General features: G+C 44.1%; 1 protein-coding gene across 1 annotated transcript in view; it reads left to right on the top strand.

Annotated features, from left to right (window-relative positions):
* Positions 1 to 15,032, top strand: part of LOC126174886 (hyaluronan mediated motility receptor-like) — a 130,380-nt gene that overhangs the window by 34,613 nt on the left and 80,735 nt on the right. Inside the window, exon 2 of the mRNA XM_049921309.1 lies at positions 10,890 to 11,062. Within this exon, the coding sequence (XP_049777266.1) occupies positions 10,890 to 11,062 (173 nt within the window). The remainder of the gene's footprint in view (positions 1 to 10,889; positions 11,063 to 15,032) is intronic.

A 15,032-nucleotide genomic window follows, 5' to 3' on the forward strand; every position in this document is an offset into this window, starting at 1 on the left:
TCACGCTAAGGATGGCGGCTCTTATTTGCTCCGGTAACTTCTATGTTTGAGAGCTGATGGGGAATCTTTCATGATGATGAAACCTCAGTTTTTTGTTGAGCATTTAGAGGACAAGTTTGGGGAGGTGTACAGCTTCTGCCCAGTCACAGGCATTAGCCACTTGTGACAAGCTGGCGGATGTTTCTGTTACCATCGCACCCCGTAAGAGCTTAAATATGGTCCAGGGTACCATATTTCACAGAGACCTGCTTTTGCAGTCTGACAATGAGTTGCACGCAAAATTAGAGCGGCGAGGTGTACATTTCGTTCACCATGTCCACCGGGGAACGAGGGATAATCAGGTTGCCACTGGTGCCTTCATTTTGGCCTTCGAGGGTGACACATTGCCCGAGAAGGTCAAGGTGGTGATCTACCACTATGACGTCAAGCCCTATGTCCCTCCCCCAATACGGTGCTTTAAATGCTGGAAGTTCGGCCATACGTCTTGCCGCTGTACTTCCAGCGTCACATGTCGAGATTGCGAATGCCCATCACATCCCAATACTCCATGTGCCCCGCCTCCCATCTGTGTCAACTGCGGAGAGCACCATTTGCCTTGCGTGTTTGCAGGATTCTCCAGAAAGGAAAATCATGGAGTACAAGACCCTGGACCGACTGACCTACACTGAGGCTAAGAGTAAAGTTGAAAGCCCACATCCTGCACGTAAGACATCGTCTTAACTCCGCTGTTACAATAATTCTAGCCCCATTGGCTCCGCCGACCCCTGTCACCTCCTGCACCACCTACTTTGGAAACAACAGTCACCGCCATTTCTGTGCCGGAGAAGCATAAGTAGTCTTCCAGCTCCTCTCAGTAGGAAGGGGTCCTTTGGGTCACTCCCTTCCCAGGTTTCTGCTAGTGGGAAAGATGACACCCGCCAGTGGCTGAAGAGCTCAAAAGCAGCTGGTCATAGGGCTTCATGCTCATCCTCAGTCCCGGAGATTGAATCAGGGAAGTCCTCCCAGTCAGGGAAACCGAAGGAGTAGTGAGAGAAATCCAAAACGAGGATTCCCAAGACCAAGGAATGTGTGGTGGCGTCCACACTACCGCTGCCTACAAGCTCTGCATCTGCAGATGAGGTGGAGATTCTGGCGTCCGCTGAGGACCTGGATCTCGCCAGACCCTAAGACACAATGGATATAGACTGCTCAGGCAATAATTTGGTGGTAGCAGGTGACCCTGAGGTGTAAACTGCCTCATTGAATGTTCCATGAATTCCCAGTCCCATGACAATGTCATCCTCCAGTGGAATTGCGGTGGTTTTTACCACCGTTGGGCTGAGCTACGGCAACTGTTAAGCTTTACCTGTTTTCTCCATTGCCCTCCACGAAACCTGGTTCCTGGCAATGCAGACCACTGCCCTCCACAGCTATAAGGGATATTTCAGGAACAGTAGCGACTATAATAAAGTGTCAGGTGGAGCTTGCGTTTGTCCTAGACTAAGTCTTTAGTGAAACTGTGCTCCTTCAAACCCCTCTTGAAGCTGTGGCTATCAGAATAAGGACGACGCAGGAAGTAACTGTCTGCAATGTATATTTCCCTCCGGATGGTGCAGTACCCCTGAATGTATTAGCTCCACTGATTGATCAACTCCCTAAACCTTTCCTACTTTTGGAAGATTTTAATGCCCATAACCCCTTGTGGGGTGGCACCATGCGTACTGGCCGAGGCAGAGATGTCAGAACATTACTGTCTCAGTTCGACCTCCGCCTCTTAAAAACTGGAGCCGCCACACATCTCAGGTGGCTCATGGTAGTTACTCGGCCATTGATTTATCAATTTGCAGCCCAGGACTTCTATCCACTGGAGAGCACATGACGACCTGTGTGGTGGTGACCACTTACCATCTTCCTGTCACTGCCCCATCGTCAGGTGCATGGCGGCTGCCCAGATGGGCTTCAAACAAGGCAGACTTGGAAACTTACACATCTGCTGTCACTGTTGTATCTCCCCCACACGGTAACATTGATGTGATGGTTGAGCAATTGACTACAAAAATCCTTTCTGTGGCAGAAAACGTGATCCCTCGCTCTTCAGGGTGCCTCTGGTGAAAGGCAGACCCTTGGTGGTCACCGGAAGTCACTGAAGCAATTAAGGAGTGTCGGCAAGCTCTACAGTGGCATAAGCTGCACCTTTCCCTGGAGCACGTCATAGCCTTAAAACGGCTCCGTGCCCGCATTCGCCAACTTGTCAAACGACGGAAGCAGGAATGTTGGGAGAGATATGTCTTGACAATTGGGTGCCATACGTCACCTTCCCAAGTCTGGGCAAAGATCAGATGTGTTTTCAGGTACCAGGTTCCCGGTGTTAACATAAATGGCGTGTTATCTACCAATGCAAACGTGATTGCCGAGAACTTTGCTGAGCATTATGCTCAAGCCTCTCCATCAGGGAATTAACCCCCCCCCCCCCCCCCCAGCCTTTCGCACTCTCAAACAGCGGCTGAAGGGGAAAGTCACTACATGCCACAGTGAATCCTATAACGCCCCATTTACAGAGTGGGAGCTACTCAGTGCCCTTGCACATTGCCCCGACACTGCTGCTGGGTCAGATCAGATCCACAGTCACATGATTAAACATCTCTCATCTGACTACAAGCGACAGCTCCTCGTCGTCTTCAATCAGATCTGGTGTGATGGCATCTTTCCATCGCAGTGGCGGGAGAGCACCATCATTCTGGTGCTCAAACCTGATAAAAACCCTCTTGATGTAGATAGCTATCTGCTCATCAGCCTCACCAACGTTCTTTGTAAGCTGCTGGAATGTATGTTGTCAGCAGTTGGGTTGGGTCCTGGAGTCACATGGCCTACTGGCTCCATGTCAGAGTGGCTTCTGCCAGGGTCGCTCTACCACTGATAATCTTGTGTCCCTCGAGTCTGCCATCCAAACAGCCTTTTCCAGACGCTATCCTATCCTTGCCACATTATACAAGTGGGGTCTGCGAGGCCGCTCCTGATCTTTATCCAAAATTTCCTGTCGCTTCGTACTTTCTATCCCCAAGGTGGTACCTCTCATAGTTCCCCCCATATCCAGGAGTATGGGATCCTGCAGGGATCTGTATTGAGGGTATCTCTGTTTTTAGTGGCCATTAATGATCTAGCAGCAGCTGTAGGGCAGTCCGTGTCACCTTTTCTGTATACAGACAACTTCTGCATTTAGTACTGCTCCACCAGTACTGCTGTTCTGTGCGACGCCTACAGGAAGCCATACACAAGGCGCAGTTATGGGCTGTAGTCCATGTTTTCCAGTTTTCGGCCACAGTCATGTGTTGTGCACTTCTGTCAGAATTGTACCGTTCATCTGGAACCAGAACTATAGCTTAATGATGATCCACTGTCTGTAGTGGAGACCTATTGATTTACAAAACTGGTTTTCGACGCCCGATTGACTTGGTTTCCTCACCTTTGTCAGCTTAAGCGGAAGTGCTGGCAGCACCTCAATGCCCTCCGCTGCCTGAGCAGCACCAACTGGGGTGCAGATCGCTCAATGCTGCTGCAGTTCTACAGAGCCCTTGTTCAATCCTGCCTTGACTATAGGAGTCTGGTTTATGGTTCAGTGGCACCCTCAGCATTGCGTTTACTCTACCCAGAGCACCACTGTGGTGTTCGCCCATGTCAAGAGCTTTTAGGACGAGTCCGGTGACCAGTGTCCTGGTACAGGCTGGAGTTCCTCCGTTGCAGGTTAGGCGTGCACAACTGCTGGCCAGTTACATTGCACACATTAATAGTTCTCCTGCCCATCCGAATTATTGTCTCCTTTTCCCACCCACAGCCGGTTCATATCCTGCATTGGCGGCCCAGGTCAGGGGTTCCAGTTGCTGTTCATGTCTGATCCCTTCTTTCCGAACTGGAGTCTTTGCCTTTACCACATATACTTGAGGCTCCATGGTGTACACCTAGGCCGCGGCTTCACCTGGTCCTTTCACATAGCTTGAGGACTCAGTTAACCCCGTGGCTCTCCACTGCCACTTCCTCTAGATTGTTGACAAGTACTGAGGCCATGAAGGGATCTGGCTCGATGGCTGATGATTACGTCTGCTTCGCTTGTGTCCATGGAGGACATATTGAACAGCATTTGTTGCCCGACGGCTGCAGTGTTTTCACTGCCGAGCCAGTGGTTATATTTCGTGCTCTTGAGCACATCCGTTCATGCCCTGGGGAGTCGTTTCTTCTTTGTTGACTCCTTGAGCAGCCTACAAGCTATTGACAAGTGTACCCTCATCATCCTTTGGTAGTGACCATCCAGGAGTCCATCTATGCCTTGGAACGGTCCAGTCGTTCAGTGGTGTTTGTCTGGAGCCCAGGTCATGTTGGAATCCCAGGTGTCGAACCTGCTGACAAGCTGGCCAAACAGGCTATGCGGAAACCGCTTATGGAGAGTGGCTTCTGCAACTGACCGTGGTTGAAAATCTCCCAGTGTCACGATAGCATTCCAGTCTCCTCCTCCTCCTCCTCCTCCTCCTCCTCCTCCTCCTCCAGCTGTGCAACATGCCACTAAATTTTTGCCTTGTGCTGTGAAATCCCTTGCTACACAACCAGCAGGCTGGAGAGGACAGTCACAGTACTGGCGTAAATACTTTTTACACTTTCCAGCCAATAAACATCTGAATTTCATTTGCCAACTGCAAAGGCTCCAAGAAATCATACAAAGGCAAACGGTCTTCTCCCTCAACGACTTGGAGATCCTGTGCAACGGTGTCACCGGGCGATAGCCTCCCCGTTTGACCTCCATTTTCCCAGTGAGCAGCACCAGCCATTTTTCTGCCCTGGAATCGGCAGACTGACCAAGGAAGAAAGCCGATGCCTCAGTAAGTTTCATGCAGCAGGATCCTCTAGCCTCTGCATCCTGTAGCAGTGTCTCTTTGAAGGCTAGCACTCGGCAACTGCCAACATGATGCCCCTTCATTATATCCCTCCTCCCCTTTCCCCATCATAACTCTCTTCCAGTGGAATGGTCAGTGCGTTAGATCCAACAAGGAAGAATTATGGCTGCTCCTGGAATCGCGGGGTCCACTTATTCTCTGCCTCTAGGAAATGCAATTGTCTTCACAACTGCTTTGACCTCTCACATTTCTTTCTGGTCTTTTTTGACCTTCCCTCCGAGGGCAGCATTCCATCTCACAGGGGAGTCAGGCTACTCATCTGGGTTGACATTGAGTCAAACCATCTTGCTGAATACTCGGCTGCAAGCTGTTAGTCGCCCTTTTCCATCTTCACTTCCTTTTCTCTTTGTACCGTTTACATCCCTCTGTCATTCATTGTCGCCAGGGCAGTCTTTCTTGAGCTAATTGGACAACTCCCACACCCCTTTTTGGTGCTCGGTGACTTTTATGCACGCCATCCCCTTTGGGGCTCTCCCAGAACCTGTCAGAGAGGTGCCCTCTTGACTGACAATCTCAATCAACTCAACTTCATTTGCCTTAACACTGGAGCACCCATGTTCTTTCCAGACTCCATGCACACGTAGTCCCATTGGACATCATGTGCAGGATTGCACATTGTCTCAAGTGATCCATTCTCTCTGAAGTGTACTCGAGTGACACCATGCCCCTTGTACTATCCATTTGCTGACTCCTATATCACCTACTCGTAAACTCAACTGAAAGTATCGTAAGACTGGCGGGAGGCTTTACTCCTCCCTGGCAATCTTTGACAAACATCATCTCGCTAGTTGTGATCCCAGGTAGAATACGTTACAAATGTTACCATTAGCACCATAGAATGTTCCATTCCTCGCACTTCAGCTTCACCGCACTGTGTGCCAGCCTCTTGGTGGACTGTGTCATGCCACGACGCAGTGTGCGTGTGGAGACATGATCTCCTCATTTTTAAACATCATCCTAAGACGGCAAATTGTATCAGTTATAAACAGTTGCATGCACAGTATTGTCGCATTCTTCAGGATAGCAAAAAAGCTAGCTTTATTTCATTGACTAGTTCTTTTAACAGTTCCATTCACTCTTCTGTAGCATGGGCCAACCTCCAGCGGCTCACTGGGACCAAAGTCCAATCCCCAGTTTCGGGCCTGACTGTAGCAGATTATGTCATTATGCATCTTATTCCTATCTCCAACACCTTTGGCTGCTATTTTGCAAAGATTTCGAGCTCCACTCACTATCGCCCTGCTTTCCCCCACTGGAAATGAGTGGAAGTATCTCGGATGATACCCTTCTTGTCTGCGAATCATGAATGCTACAATGCCACCTTTACAGTGCAGGAGCTAGATCAGCTCTCACTTACTCATGATCTTCAGCCACAGGGATGAACGATGTTCATATTCAGATGTTGTAGAATCTTTCTCTTGTGCACAAGCACTTCCTCCTCCATATGTACAATCACATCTGGGCAGATGGCTCATTTCCCAGACGGTGGTGTGGAGCCACTGTCGTACCCATTCCTAAGCCCGGTAAGAACAAACACCTTCCTTCTAGCTACTTGCCCATTTGTCTTACCAGCTGTGTTTGCCCGGCTTGTGTGGTGGCTCGAGTCGCGCGATCTACTAACCATTGCATAATGTGGATTTAGAGTGCTCCATTCTGCAGCAGACCATCTCATAACTTTCTCAACCAGTGTCATGAATGGTTTTCTGAGGAAATACCAGACTGGCCATATATTTTGATTTGTAGAAAGCCAAGAAAACCTGTTGGAGGACTGGTATCCTCCATACTCTCTACACACAGGTCTCCCGAGGCTGCCTGGCCTATTTCCTTCAGGAATTTTTAAGACAGTTTTCAAGGTACTTGTGGGTTCTCCTCGTCGCACACCTTTATGCAAGAAAATGATGTGCCTCAGGTTTCCGTCCTGAGCGTCATCCACTTTGCTATCCCCATGAACCCTATTATGACCTGTCACCCGCCTCCGGCTCCCTTTTCATTCACGATTTTTCGATATATTGCAGTTATTGCTGACTTGTCTCCTTGAGTGGCATCTTCAACAATGTCTCGATCGTCTTTATTCGTGGAGCATCAACAGTGGCTTTCCCTTTTTCCACTAACAAAACTGTTTCTATGATAATGCTTGATAGGAAACTTTCTTGGTCCTCTATACATGGTCCGTCAATGTCCTATGTATCCTGAGCAGTACCTCCTGGGGAGTGGATTGGACCACCGTGCTCCATTTTTACTGGTATGAAGGAGAAAGTGCTTGCCCACAAGAGAGAGGTTCTATAAAATCTGAATATGAACATTGTTTGTCCCTGTGGATGAAGATTATGGGGAAGCGAGAGCATGATCTAGGTCCCATAGCACCATAGAAAGTTCCATTCCTCGCACTTCACCTTTACCTTACAAGACTATGGGTGTTTTGTTTGTGCATCTGCACGTCGCTCCATCTTACACAATCTAAATACAATCCACCATTGTGGCATCTGTTTGGCCACTGGTGCCTTGTACACTAGTACAGTTGAGAGTCTGTATGCAGAAGCTGTCAAATACCACTGTCATACTGACTCGACTTTCTCGTCAGCAATTACGTATGCCATTTGTCTGCCATGCCTGGCCACCCATCCTATGAGTCCTTTAACTCCCAGGAGGGGGCGTGTTCCTCTTCTGTTACCTCCTGGAATTTGCTTTTGGCTATTGATTTTGGCAGCAGAACTGTACACTATGTGCCACTTTCCCAATGGGCGTGAACCCTTGACCACATTCTCTTTGTGCGGCGGCCCTTGTTCACCTTGAACTTCATTTGCTTCCTAAGGACACTACTCCAGACTCACCGTATCGCCCTAAGCTTCTCAGAACTTCGCGATAGTACCTTTGTGTAAACTGATATCTCTCGGACTGACTGTTGTTGGGTGTGCCTTCACCATTGGCACCGACAATTTTTGGTATCGGCTTCCAGAACACTGCTCAGTATTTACAGAATCCCTCTTTGCCCTGTATCAGGCCATGCAGAACATCCGACAACAAATGTTTTTCAATTGTCATCGTCATCCGACTCTCTCAATGCCCTTTGTAGCCTCTGTGAGCTGTACACCAGCCATCCCTTAGTGCAATGGGTCCAGGAAAGTTTTCACTTGCTCACTCTTGATGGAGCAACTGTGATGTTAGTGTGGGTCCCTGGTCACAGTGGTCTGACTGGAAACAAGGCTGCTGATGCTGCTGCAGTCCTAGTACCTCAGCCTGCTACTTCTTTCATTCCCTCCGATATTCTCTATGTTGATGTCCGTCGGCAGATGTCACCGTGGCATCACCACTGGTCTTCCCTTCATGGGAACAAGCTCCAAGGAATTAAACCTCTCTCAGCAGCTTGGCTGACTTCATCTTGGGCCATTCACCACGAGGTCATTTTAGCTAGATTGCATATTGGGTGCTGTCTTTGTAGCCATCACAATTTAAGTGCTGATCCCCCACCACTTTGTGATCATTGTCATCAAACATTGATGGTTCACCATTTCGTAACAGAATGCAATTTTTCTGACCACTTATGTTCTAATTTATATTTGCTGTCTGAGTTAAGAGTCATTTTAGCGAACAACACGTGGGCTGTCGACCACATTTTACTTTTTATCCATCGTAGTAATATGGCGAAGAACATTTAATCTTTAGTTCAGAACTTTTGTTTTTTTTCTGCAGCGTATTTTATGGACTTTTTCCGAGAGAATGCCCCTGGTTTTAGCTGTCTTTCCTCCCGTTAATTGGGATTAACATGTAGTTGTTTTTAGCTCCTTTTTCATCTTTGTGTTCCAAGTTTCTTACAGGGGCACGTATGAGCTTACCGTATTTACTCGAATCCAAGCCGCACTCGAATGTAAGCCGCACCTGAAAAATGAGACTCGAAATCAAGGAAAAAAAATTTCCCGAATCTAAGCCGCACCTGAAATTTGAGACTCGAAATTCAAGGGGAGAGAAAAAGTTTTAGGCCGCATCTCCAAATCGAAACAAAGTTGGTCCATTGTAATATGAGAGACAATTTAGGTCGAATGAATGACGATACAGCTACAGTAGTTTGGTTCGAGTCGTAAGCTTAGCAGTTAAGCTTTACCAGGTAGCCATTGCTATGCGTCAGGCGCTCCGTTGGTATTTATACGGGTACCCTTCCTTTTTCACGTGCTTCGTCTGGTTTGAATTGATTGCGTATTTTTCTTTGATCTGATAAGTGCCGTTTTCTTTGTTATAGGTGTTTACGTCACTCTAAGCTGAAAATGCATTACTGTACTGTGTCACGCATTGTTTGTCGCATTGTGATGTGCGTGTTTACGGCCTGACGCCGTTCGCGGCATGGGCTTGCTTTTGTGCGCGCTACCGCCGCTTACAATTAAAAAAAAAAAAAGAGAGGGGAAACTTCTCATTAGCGATACAATAGCAAGAGACTGCTATTTGTTTTTACTTACACTGCTGCTTTCTTTGATAATGATCAACAAGAACCAAATAATAGACTGCGTATGACAGATGATGTTCTGAATGAGAGTTTAGCGAAAATTTTTCTCCGTTTGAAAATCTTTGCAGGCGCCTCTTTAGTACATTAAATTCTGCACAGAAATTAGTCATCTTAGATTTAAAAATCTAGTCAATTGCTGTGCTTCATTTCTGACTGTAACACTAATAGGCATAAGAATAATACGAATATAAACATGACATGATATGTATATTCTTCCGCGTTTGCTATTGTCTCACTCTAGTTTCGTACTTTATTAGGCAGACAGGATTTTAATGAGATAGCAGCAAACACAAAAGAATACATGGCAAAATGTTTATATTCGTGTTATTCTTATGGTGAAGAGAATACTGCAAGTGATTCACTATTCATAACGTTCCTATTAGCAACAATCTCTTCTCACAGGTAGGAAAAAATTCATAACGTAGAGTTGGCCATATTGACAAGTAGAGTTGGCCATATTGACAAACATCCCAAACAGTCTTGCCAGTTGGATTTTCGTAGTACATTGAAATGCTGCTACATTCGAAGATGAACAATACGGAATTTGTATTTACTTCGTTGGATAATGTATGAAAATGCAGTGGTCGAAACTCGGGGCGGAGAAAAAAAGCTCGTCTTCCACCTTTTTTTTTTTTAATTTATTTACTGGCGCAGAGGATTTGGTGCCAGTATTTATCTTTGTGCCTACAAAGCATGCCTGTGTAGCGCTACATATATTCGACGGCAGAAGTTAGTTGTGGCGCCACCCACCAACATTTTTCAGAACTTCCGCTTGCTTTGCACTCGATTCTCAGCCGCAGGCGGTTTTTTGGATTACAAAAACCAGAAAAAAAGTGTGGCTTAGATTCGAGTAAATACGGTAATTGTTTTTGCACCCTAAAACAAAACAAAACAAAACCTGTAATAAGGGATTGTTTGGTAGACTACTCACTTGCTGCTGCTCTTAGTCCCCTTCAGTTAGTACAAACTAGATACTCTCTTACTATACCTAACTTTTAAAACCAGCTTAATTTTTGTTGTTGAAATTAATGCATTGTGAATTTTTCTTATTCTCTTTTCAATTGGCCAGCTTGTGAAAACTATTGAAGACTACTCATGTGAGATATTGATTTTATTGCTTCTTTACACCTTACCAATTCTTGTGAATTAAAACAATTGTATTGCTCTAAATGTTGAGCATTACTTGCTTTAATAGATGTTATGTGAATAATTGTTTATTTCATGTTCACTAGATCTTTTTCTTTTTAACTGTATCTATTATCTGGCATTTCCTGCTATTTTTCTATTTGTCATGTGTCGTATTGCTTTATCTCCATAAAGATCTCCTGACAGGTTTTTTTTTCCACTTCCATTAATTTTATTTTGTTTAATGTCTTATTTCTGAGTGGTATTGTTTTTCCTTAAATGCTTATTTATTATCACATTAGCATAGCTATGGGAGAATTATGTATAACTTTGTAATATGTTTGCAGGTTGTGCACCACCACCAGGAAGTTATGATCCAAAATTTGATTCTAAAGTCAAGGGGTTGGTCATAGAGAAAAGTGAAAGATTTACTGATCTCAAACCACAAGTTGCAGGAGCTGAAAATCCCAACACTTCAATAAAAAACTGCAGTTCATCCTCACTGCCTGTGTTTCGTACTGTAAGTAATGTCATGGAAGTGAGAATACTGGTTAAGAGCTTTTTGTGTGCAGAATTTTTTGACATTATTGTTGCTCATACCATAATACTCATTTAAAGCAAAAATAGATTTCCTTATCATAGTGTGGGGGTGATGGAATAAGTACATCATATGTACTTCTTAAGAATAACAGCTCTCTCTCATAATGTTTTTGACATTCTGTGATCTAGAAGTTAAAATGTCTACAGGCACTAATGTCTAGTTTGTGTATTTCATAAATAAATAGGTTGCGATTCAGTACATAAGGTTCTACAGTGGTGTCAGGTAAGAAAACTGTTCATGAATGTGATATATTCAACATTTATAATGATAGTGTTGGCCTACTCTTAATTGGACTACATAGTTAGACAACATTTGATCTGACTTACTAAGTCATTTTTAATATGTCTTTGTTCAGTTGAAGAGGGAGGGAAATAATTTCAGTGGTAACCATGTGGCTATATTTACAAATGAACGTGTAACATGAATGTAAATTGTCTCATTCCACATCATTATGATTAATCATGCAAATGAGCCACATAACATGAAATGAACTAATAAGTGGAGGGAGAGGGCAAAAGAGTGAAGAATGTTGAAGATAATTCGAATTGCAGATGTCTATAATTTATATAGTGTGGCAAGTAATGTTTGGTTTCACACTTTTGTTTAGTCATCCTGCATTTTTTGTTATTGCTCCTTTTGTAAAGTGGAAGTTCTGTTCTGTTGTGAGATTTGTTCTCTGAGGATCTGCAGTAAGTCTTAATATTTGTTTGGTGATTTTTATGAGATGATTTGCAAAATTGTTGTGTGTACCTATTATTTTTTAAAAGCTCAAACAATGGAAAATCCAGAATGGAATGTAACAATATTATGAAAAGGAAAGTCATTACTCACCATATAGTGGAGATGCTGAGACGCAGATAGGCACAACAAAAAGAATATCACAACTGTGAGAGTCTCTTTGTTGTGCCTATCTGCGACTTGGCATCTCCGCTGTATGGTGAGTAGCAACTTTCCTTTCCACAGTATTTTTAAAACCTCAGGTGGTTACAGTATTCACCAGCATGTTTGGCATGTATTCACTGACAGGCATAAATGACAATTTAACAGGTAAATTGTTCTAACCCTATAGTGTGAGTACACTTAATCAAAGGTGATAAAAGTGGCTCAATGGCTGGCCTAGAGAGATTTCCTTACAACCTGGACAGACGGCGTAATAAGCGATGTGTCGTGTGCACAAAAGCCATACTTATTGTATGTTCTCCTACAAGACTGTATATTGACGTGTTCTACATTTGAGACTTTGTACTGTTTCACACTTCGTTCAGTGTTATTGTGAATCTCTTCATGTGGAAGCAGAATAAAACTTATATGTGTACTTCTGATATTGTATCTGTAAAATGATACAAAATACTTCGTGACAAGTGTGTTATTCTCCTCATGTTTCATTTCTTGGTTCAATATACGGTCAGCAAGTCAGTGGAAAAAATTCTTCAATCTCTTGTTTAACAACAATGAGCTCTCTCCGACCAGCATTAGGCTGTCTCTATGGCACTATACACTTTGTCAGCCTCGTCAATGTGCCAGGTTCCACCATCATTGACACAACCCCCACCATTTCCTCTATATGATTATTCTGCGGAAGGTTGGGATTCATATGAAAAACACCATCGGCAACATTTTCAAGCTTTTTCAATCACTGACACCAACTTGTGTAAGATTTGTATTTTTGTCAAGGGTTTCTCCTCGTGTTTATCACCTTCTGTGTCAGCTAGCTCCTCTTCAGGAACCTGCCAGTCTCTCTTTTGATGAAATGTGTCGGTTGTTCTCCAATTTTGATTGCAAATGTACAAAAGTTATTGCTGCTTGTGGTGAGTTGTACCGTTGTTAAAAATGGCTGCAACAGTCGTACAGAGCTTTGGCAGCGAAACTTCATGAACTTAGCTGTTGTTCCTAGTTTGTTATGAGACCCACTGGGACACATGCTGATTCTAGGGTTCATGATGATATAATACACCTAGCCCCAGATAGGGAAATTTTTGAACATGCTTTTCAATATGAAAATCACCAAATATTCAGCAACCAGTCGAAAAATCATGTTTTATTTATTCATTTTTGCAAACCAGGGCACATATTGGTTGAAAGCACCAATGATGACTGTTAATCAGTTGAAATCGATTTGCAAAAGTGAATAAATAAAACATGATTTTGTGACTGGTTGCTGCATATTTGGTAATTTTATGGTTTATGGTCGCTGCACGACTTGGGAACCACATGGAGCCCACCATTCACAATGTGAAAATCCCTCTCTCACAGATGTTCTGAACATTGATAAGCCTTTTGAAGTATCTAGGACAACAGGAAATCAAGTAGAAGTGTGGTGTAAAGTAGCCACTGTTGCTTCTCCTCCTCCTTGACCATTATCAGTAAGCTCATGGTGGGTAACACGATGTTGCAGCTATGTTAATGCGGCCTTTTGTTTTGTTCAATATGAGTGGACCGCATGCCCAAAGTGTTGGGCAGTGAATAACCATTATTTTTTTTAAAAAGGGACAATGCTGCGACTGTGTGCAAAGCTCGGTCATCCTTCACCAGACATGAACGTGGATGTGATCAATGTTTCCCAAGTGATGGTAACCCCAAACTAACCCTACATTGAAGTACATGTTATGGACAAGATGTCAAAAATGCTAGTGGACAAGAGGGCAGCTGTTACTTTGTTAAAGTCTCAAACCTATGTGAATCTGGGCTTACTAGTTTTGTACCTGTTGCTCATTAGTTGGAGTTACAACAAACATTAAATACTAATATTGTGACAGTTTCCTACTTCCATAATGTACAAAACAGTGGTTCAACTTTTGACCTTTCTTGCAGTGCACGATTCAGACACTGAAAATTTATTTGAGAACAAAAATTATGAAGGTGCCTAACCTTCATTATGAAGGTGCCTAACCTTCATAATTTTTGGTTTCTCTACTAATGACAAAATGCATCTGGTATTTGATTAATTTTATACCAACAACTGGACAATGTCAGCTCAGAATATTCCTCCCTAATTTTGGAAGCTTTTGGGGATGCTACTGATTTCGAGGCTCACATCACTATGCAACCGACGGCACAGCCCCATTTTTTTCATGCCTGCCCAGGCCCAGTGGCTTTATGGGAGTAAGTCATGTTGGAACTAGATCGACTTGCATCTTAGGGTCCTATCATGCCTGTCCTGTTGAGTGAATGGTCTACTCCACTGATAATTGTCAAAAAATCTGATGGCACCCTTCGGCTCTTTGGTGATTTTAAAGTGTTTGTAAATTCACAGTCTGTTGTCGATATCTCTTACCCCGTACAGATGAACTCTTAGCACGGCTTTCTGGGGTCAACATTTTTCCAAAATAAGTTGTCAGAAGTCTGCTTAAGACTGTGTCTGGGTAATAATTTCTAAATGTGACCTCATAGTAATCACTTCCATTGGGTTATATTAATACCAGCACCTGCTTTTTAGTGTGATTAGCACCTATGCAATGTATTAAACGACTTTTGGAGCAACTCACATGTGCGGGAATGCATTAACTACCTGGGTGGATACGTGATCTAAGGTTCCTCAGTAGATGAACATTTGTAGAACCGTAGTGCCTTGTTCATGGTGCTGTAGGCTGCTGGTTTGAAATGTAACTTGGTCAAATCACATTTGTATTTTTTTTAGCTGTCTGTGTAGCTCGGTTTTGGAGTCTCATATGTTGACATCAAGCATTTAAGCCAGCATGTTGAAGCTTTGTCATGTCCTACCAGTGTCAAGAGTTGCAAGCCTTCCTTGGAAAGATTGCATACTACCATAAATTTCCTCCTGGTATATCCTCATTGGCCTACCCACTTAATGCTCTCTTACATAAAGATGTTCCTTTCCACTGGTAGCCCACCTGTGAGTGTACCCATGCCCTATTAAGATCACAGGTGC

Source organism: Schistocerca cancellata, chromosome 3 (assembly GCF_023864275.1).
Source record: "Schistocerca cancellata isolate TAMUIC-IGC-003103 chromosome 3, iqSchCanc2.1, whole genome shotgun sequence".
NCBI classification, from domain to species: domain Eukaryota; kingdom Metazoa; phylum Arthropoda; class Insecta; order Orthoptera; family Acrididae; genus Schistocerca; species Schistocerca cancellata.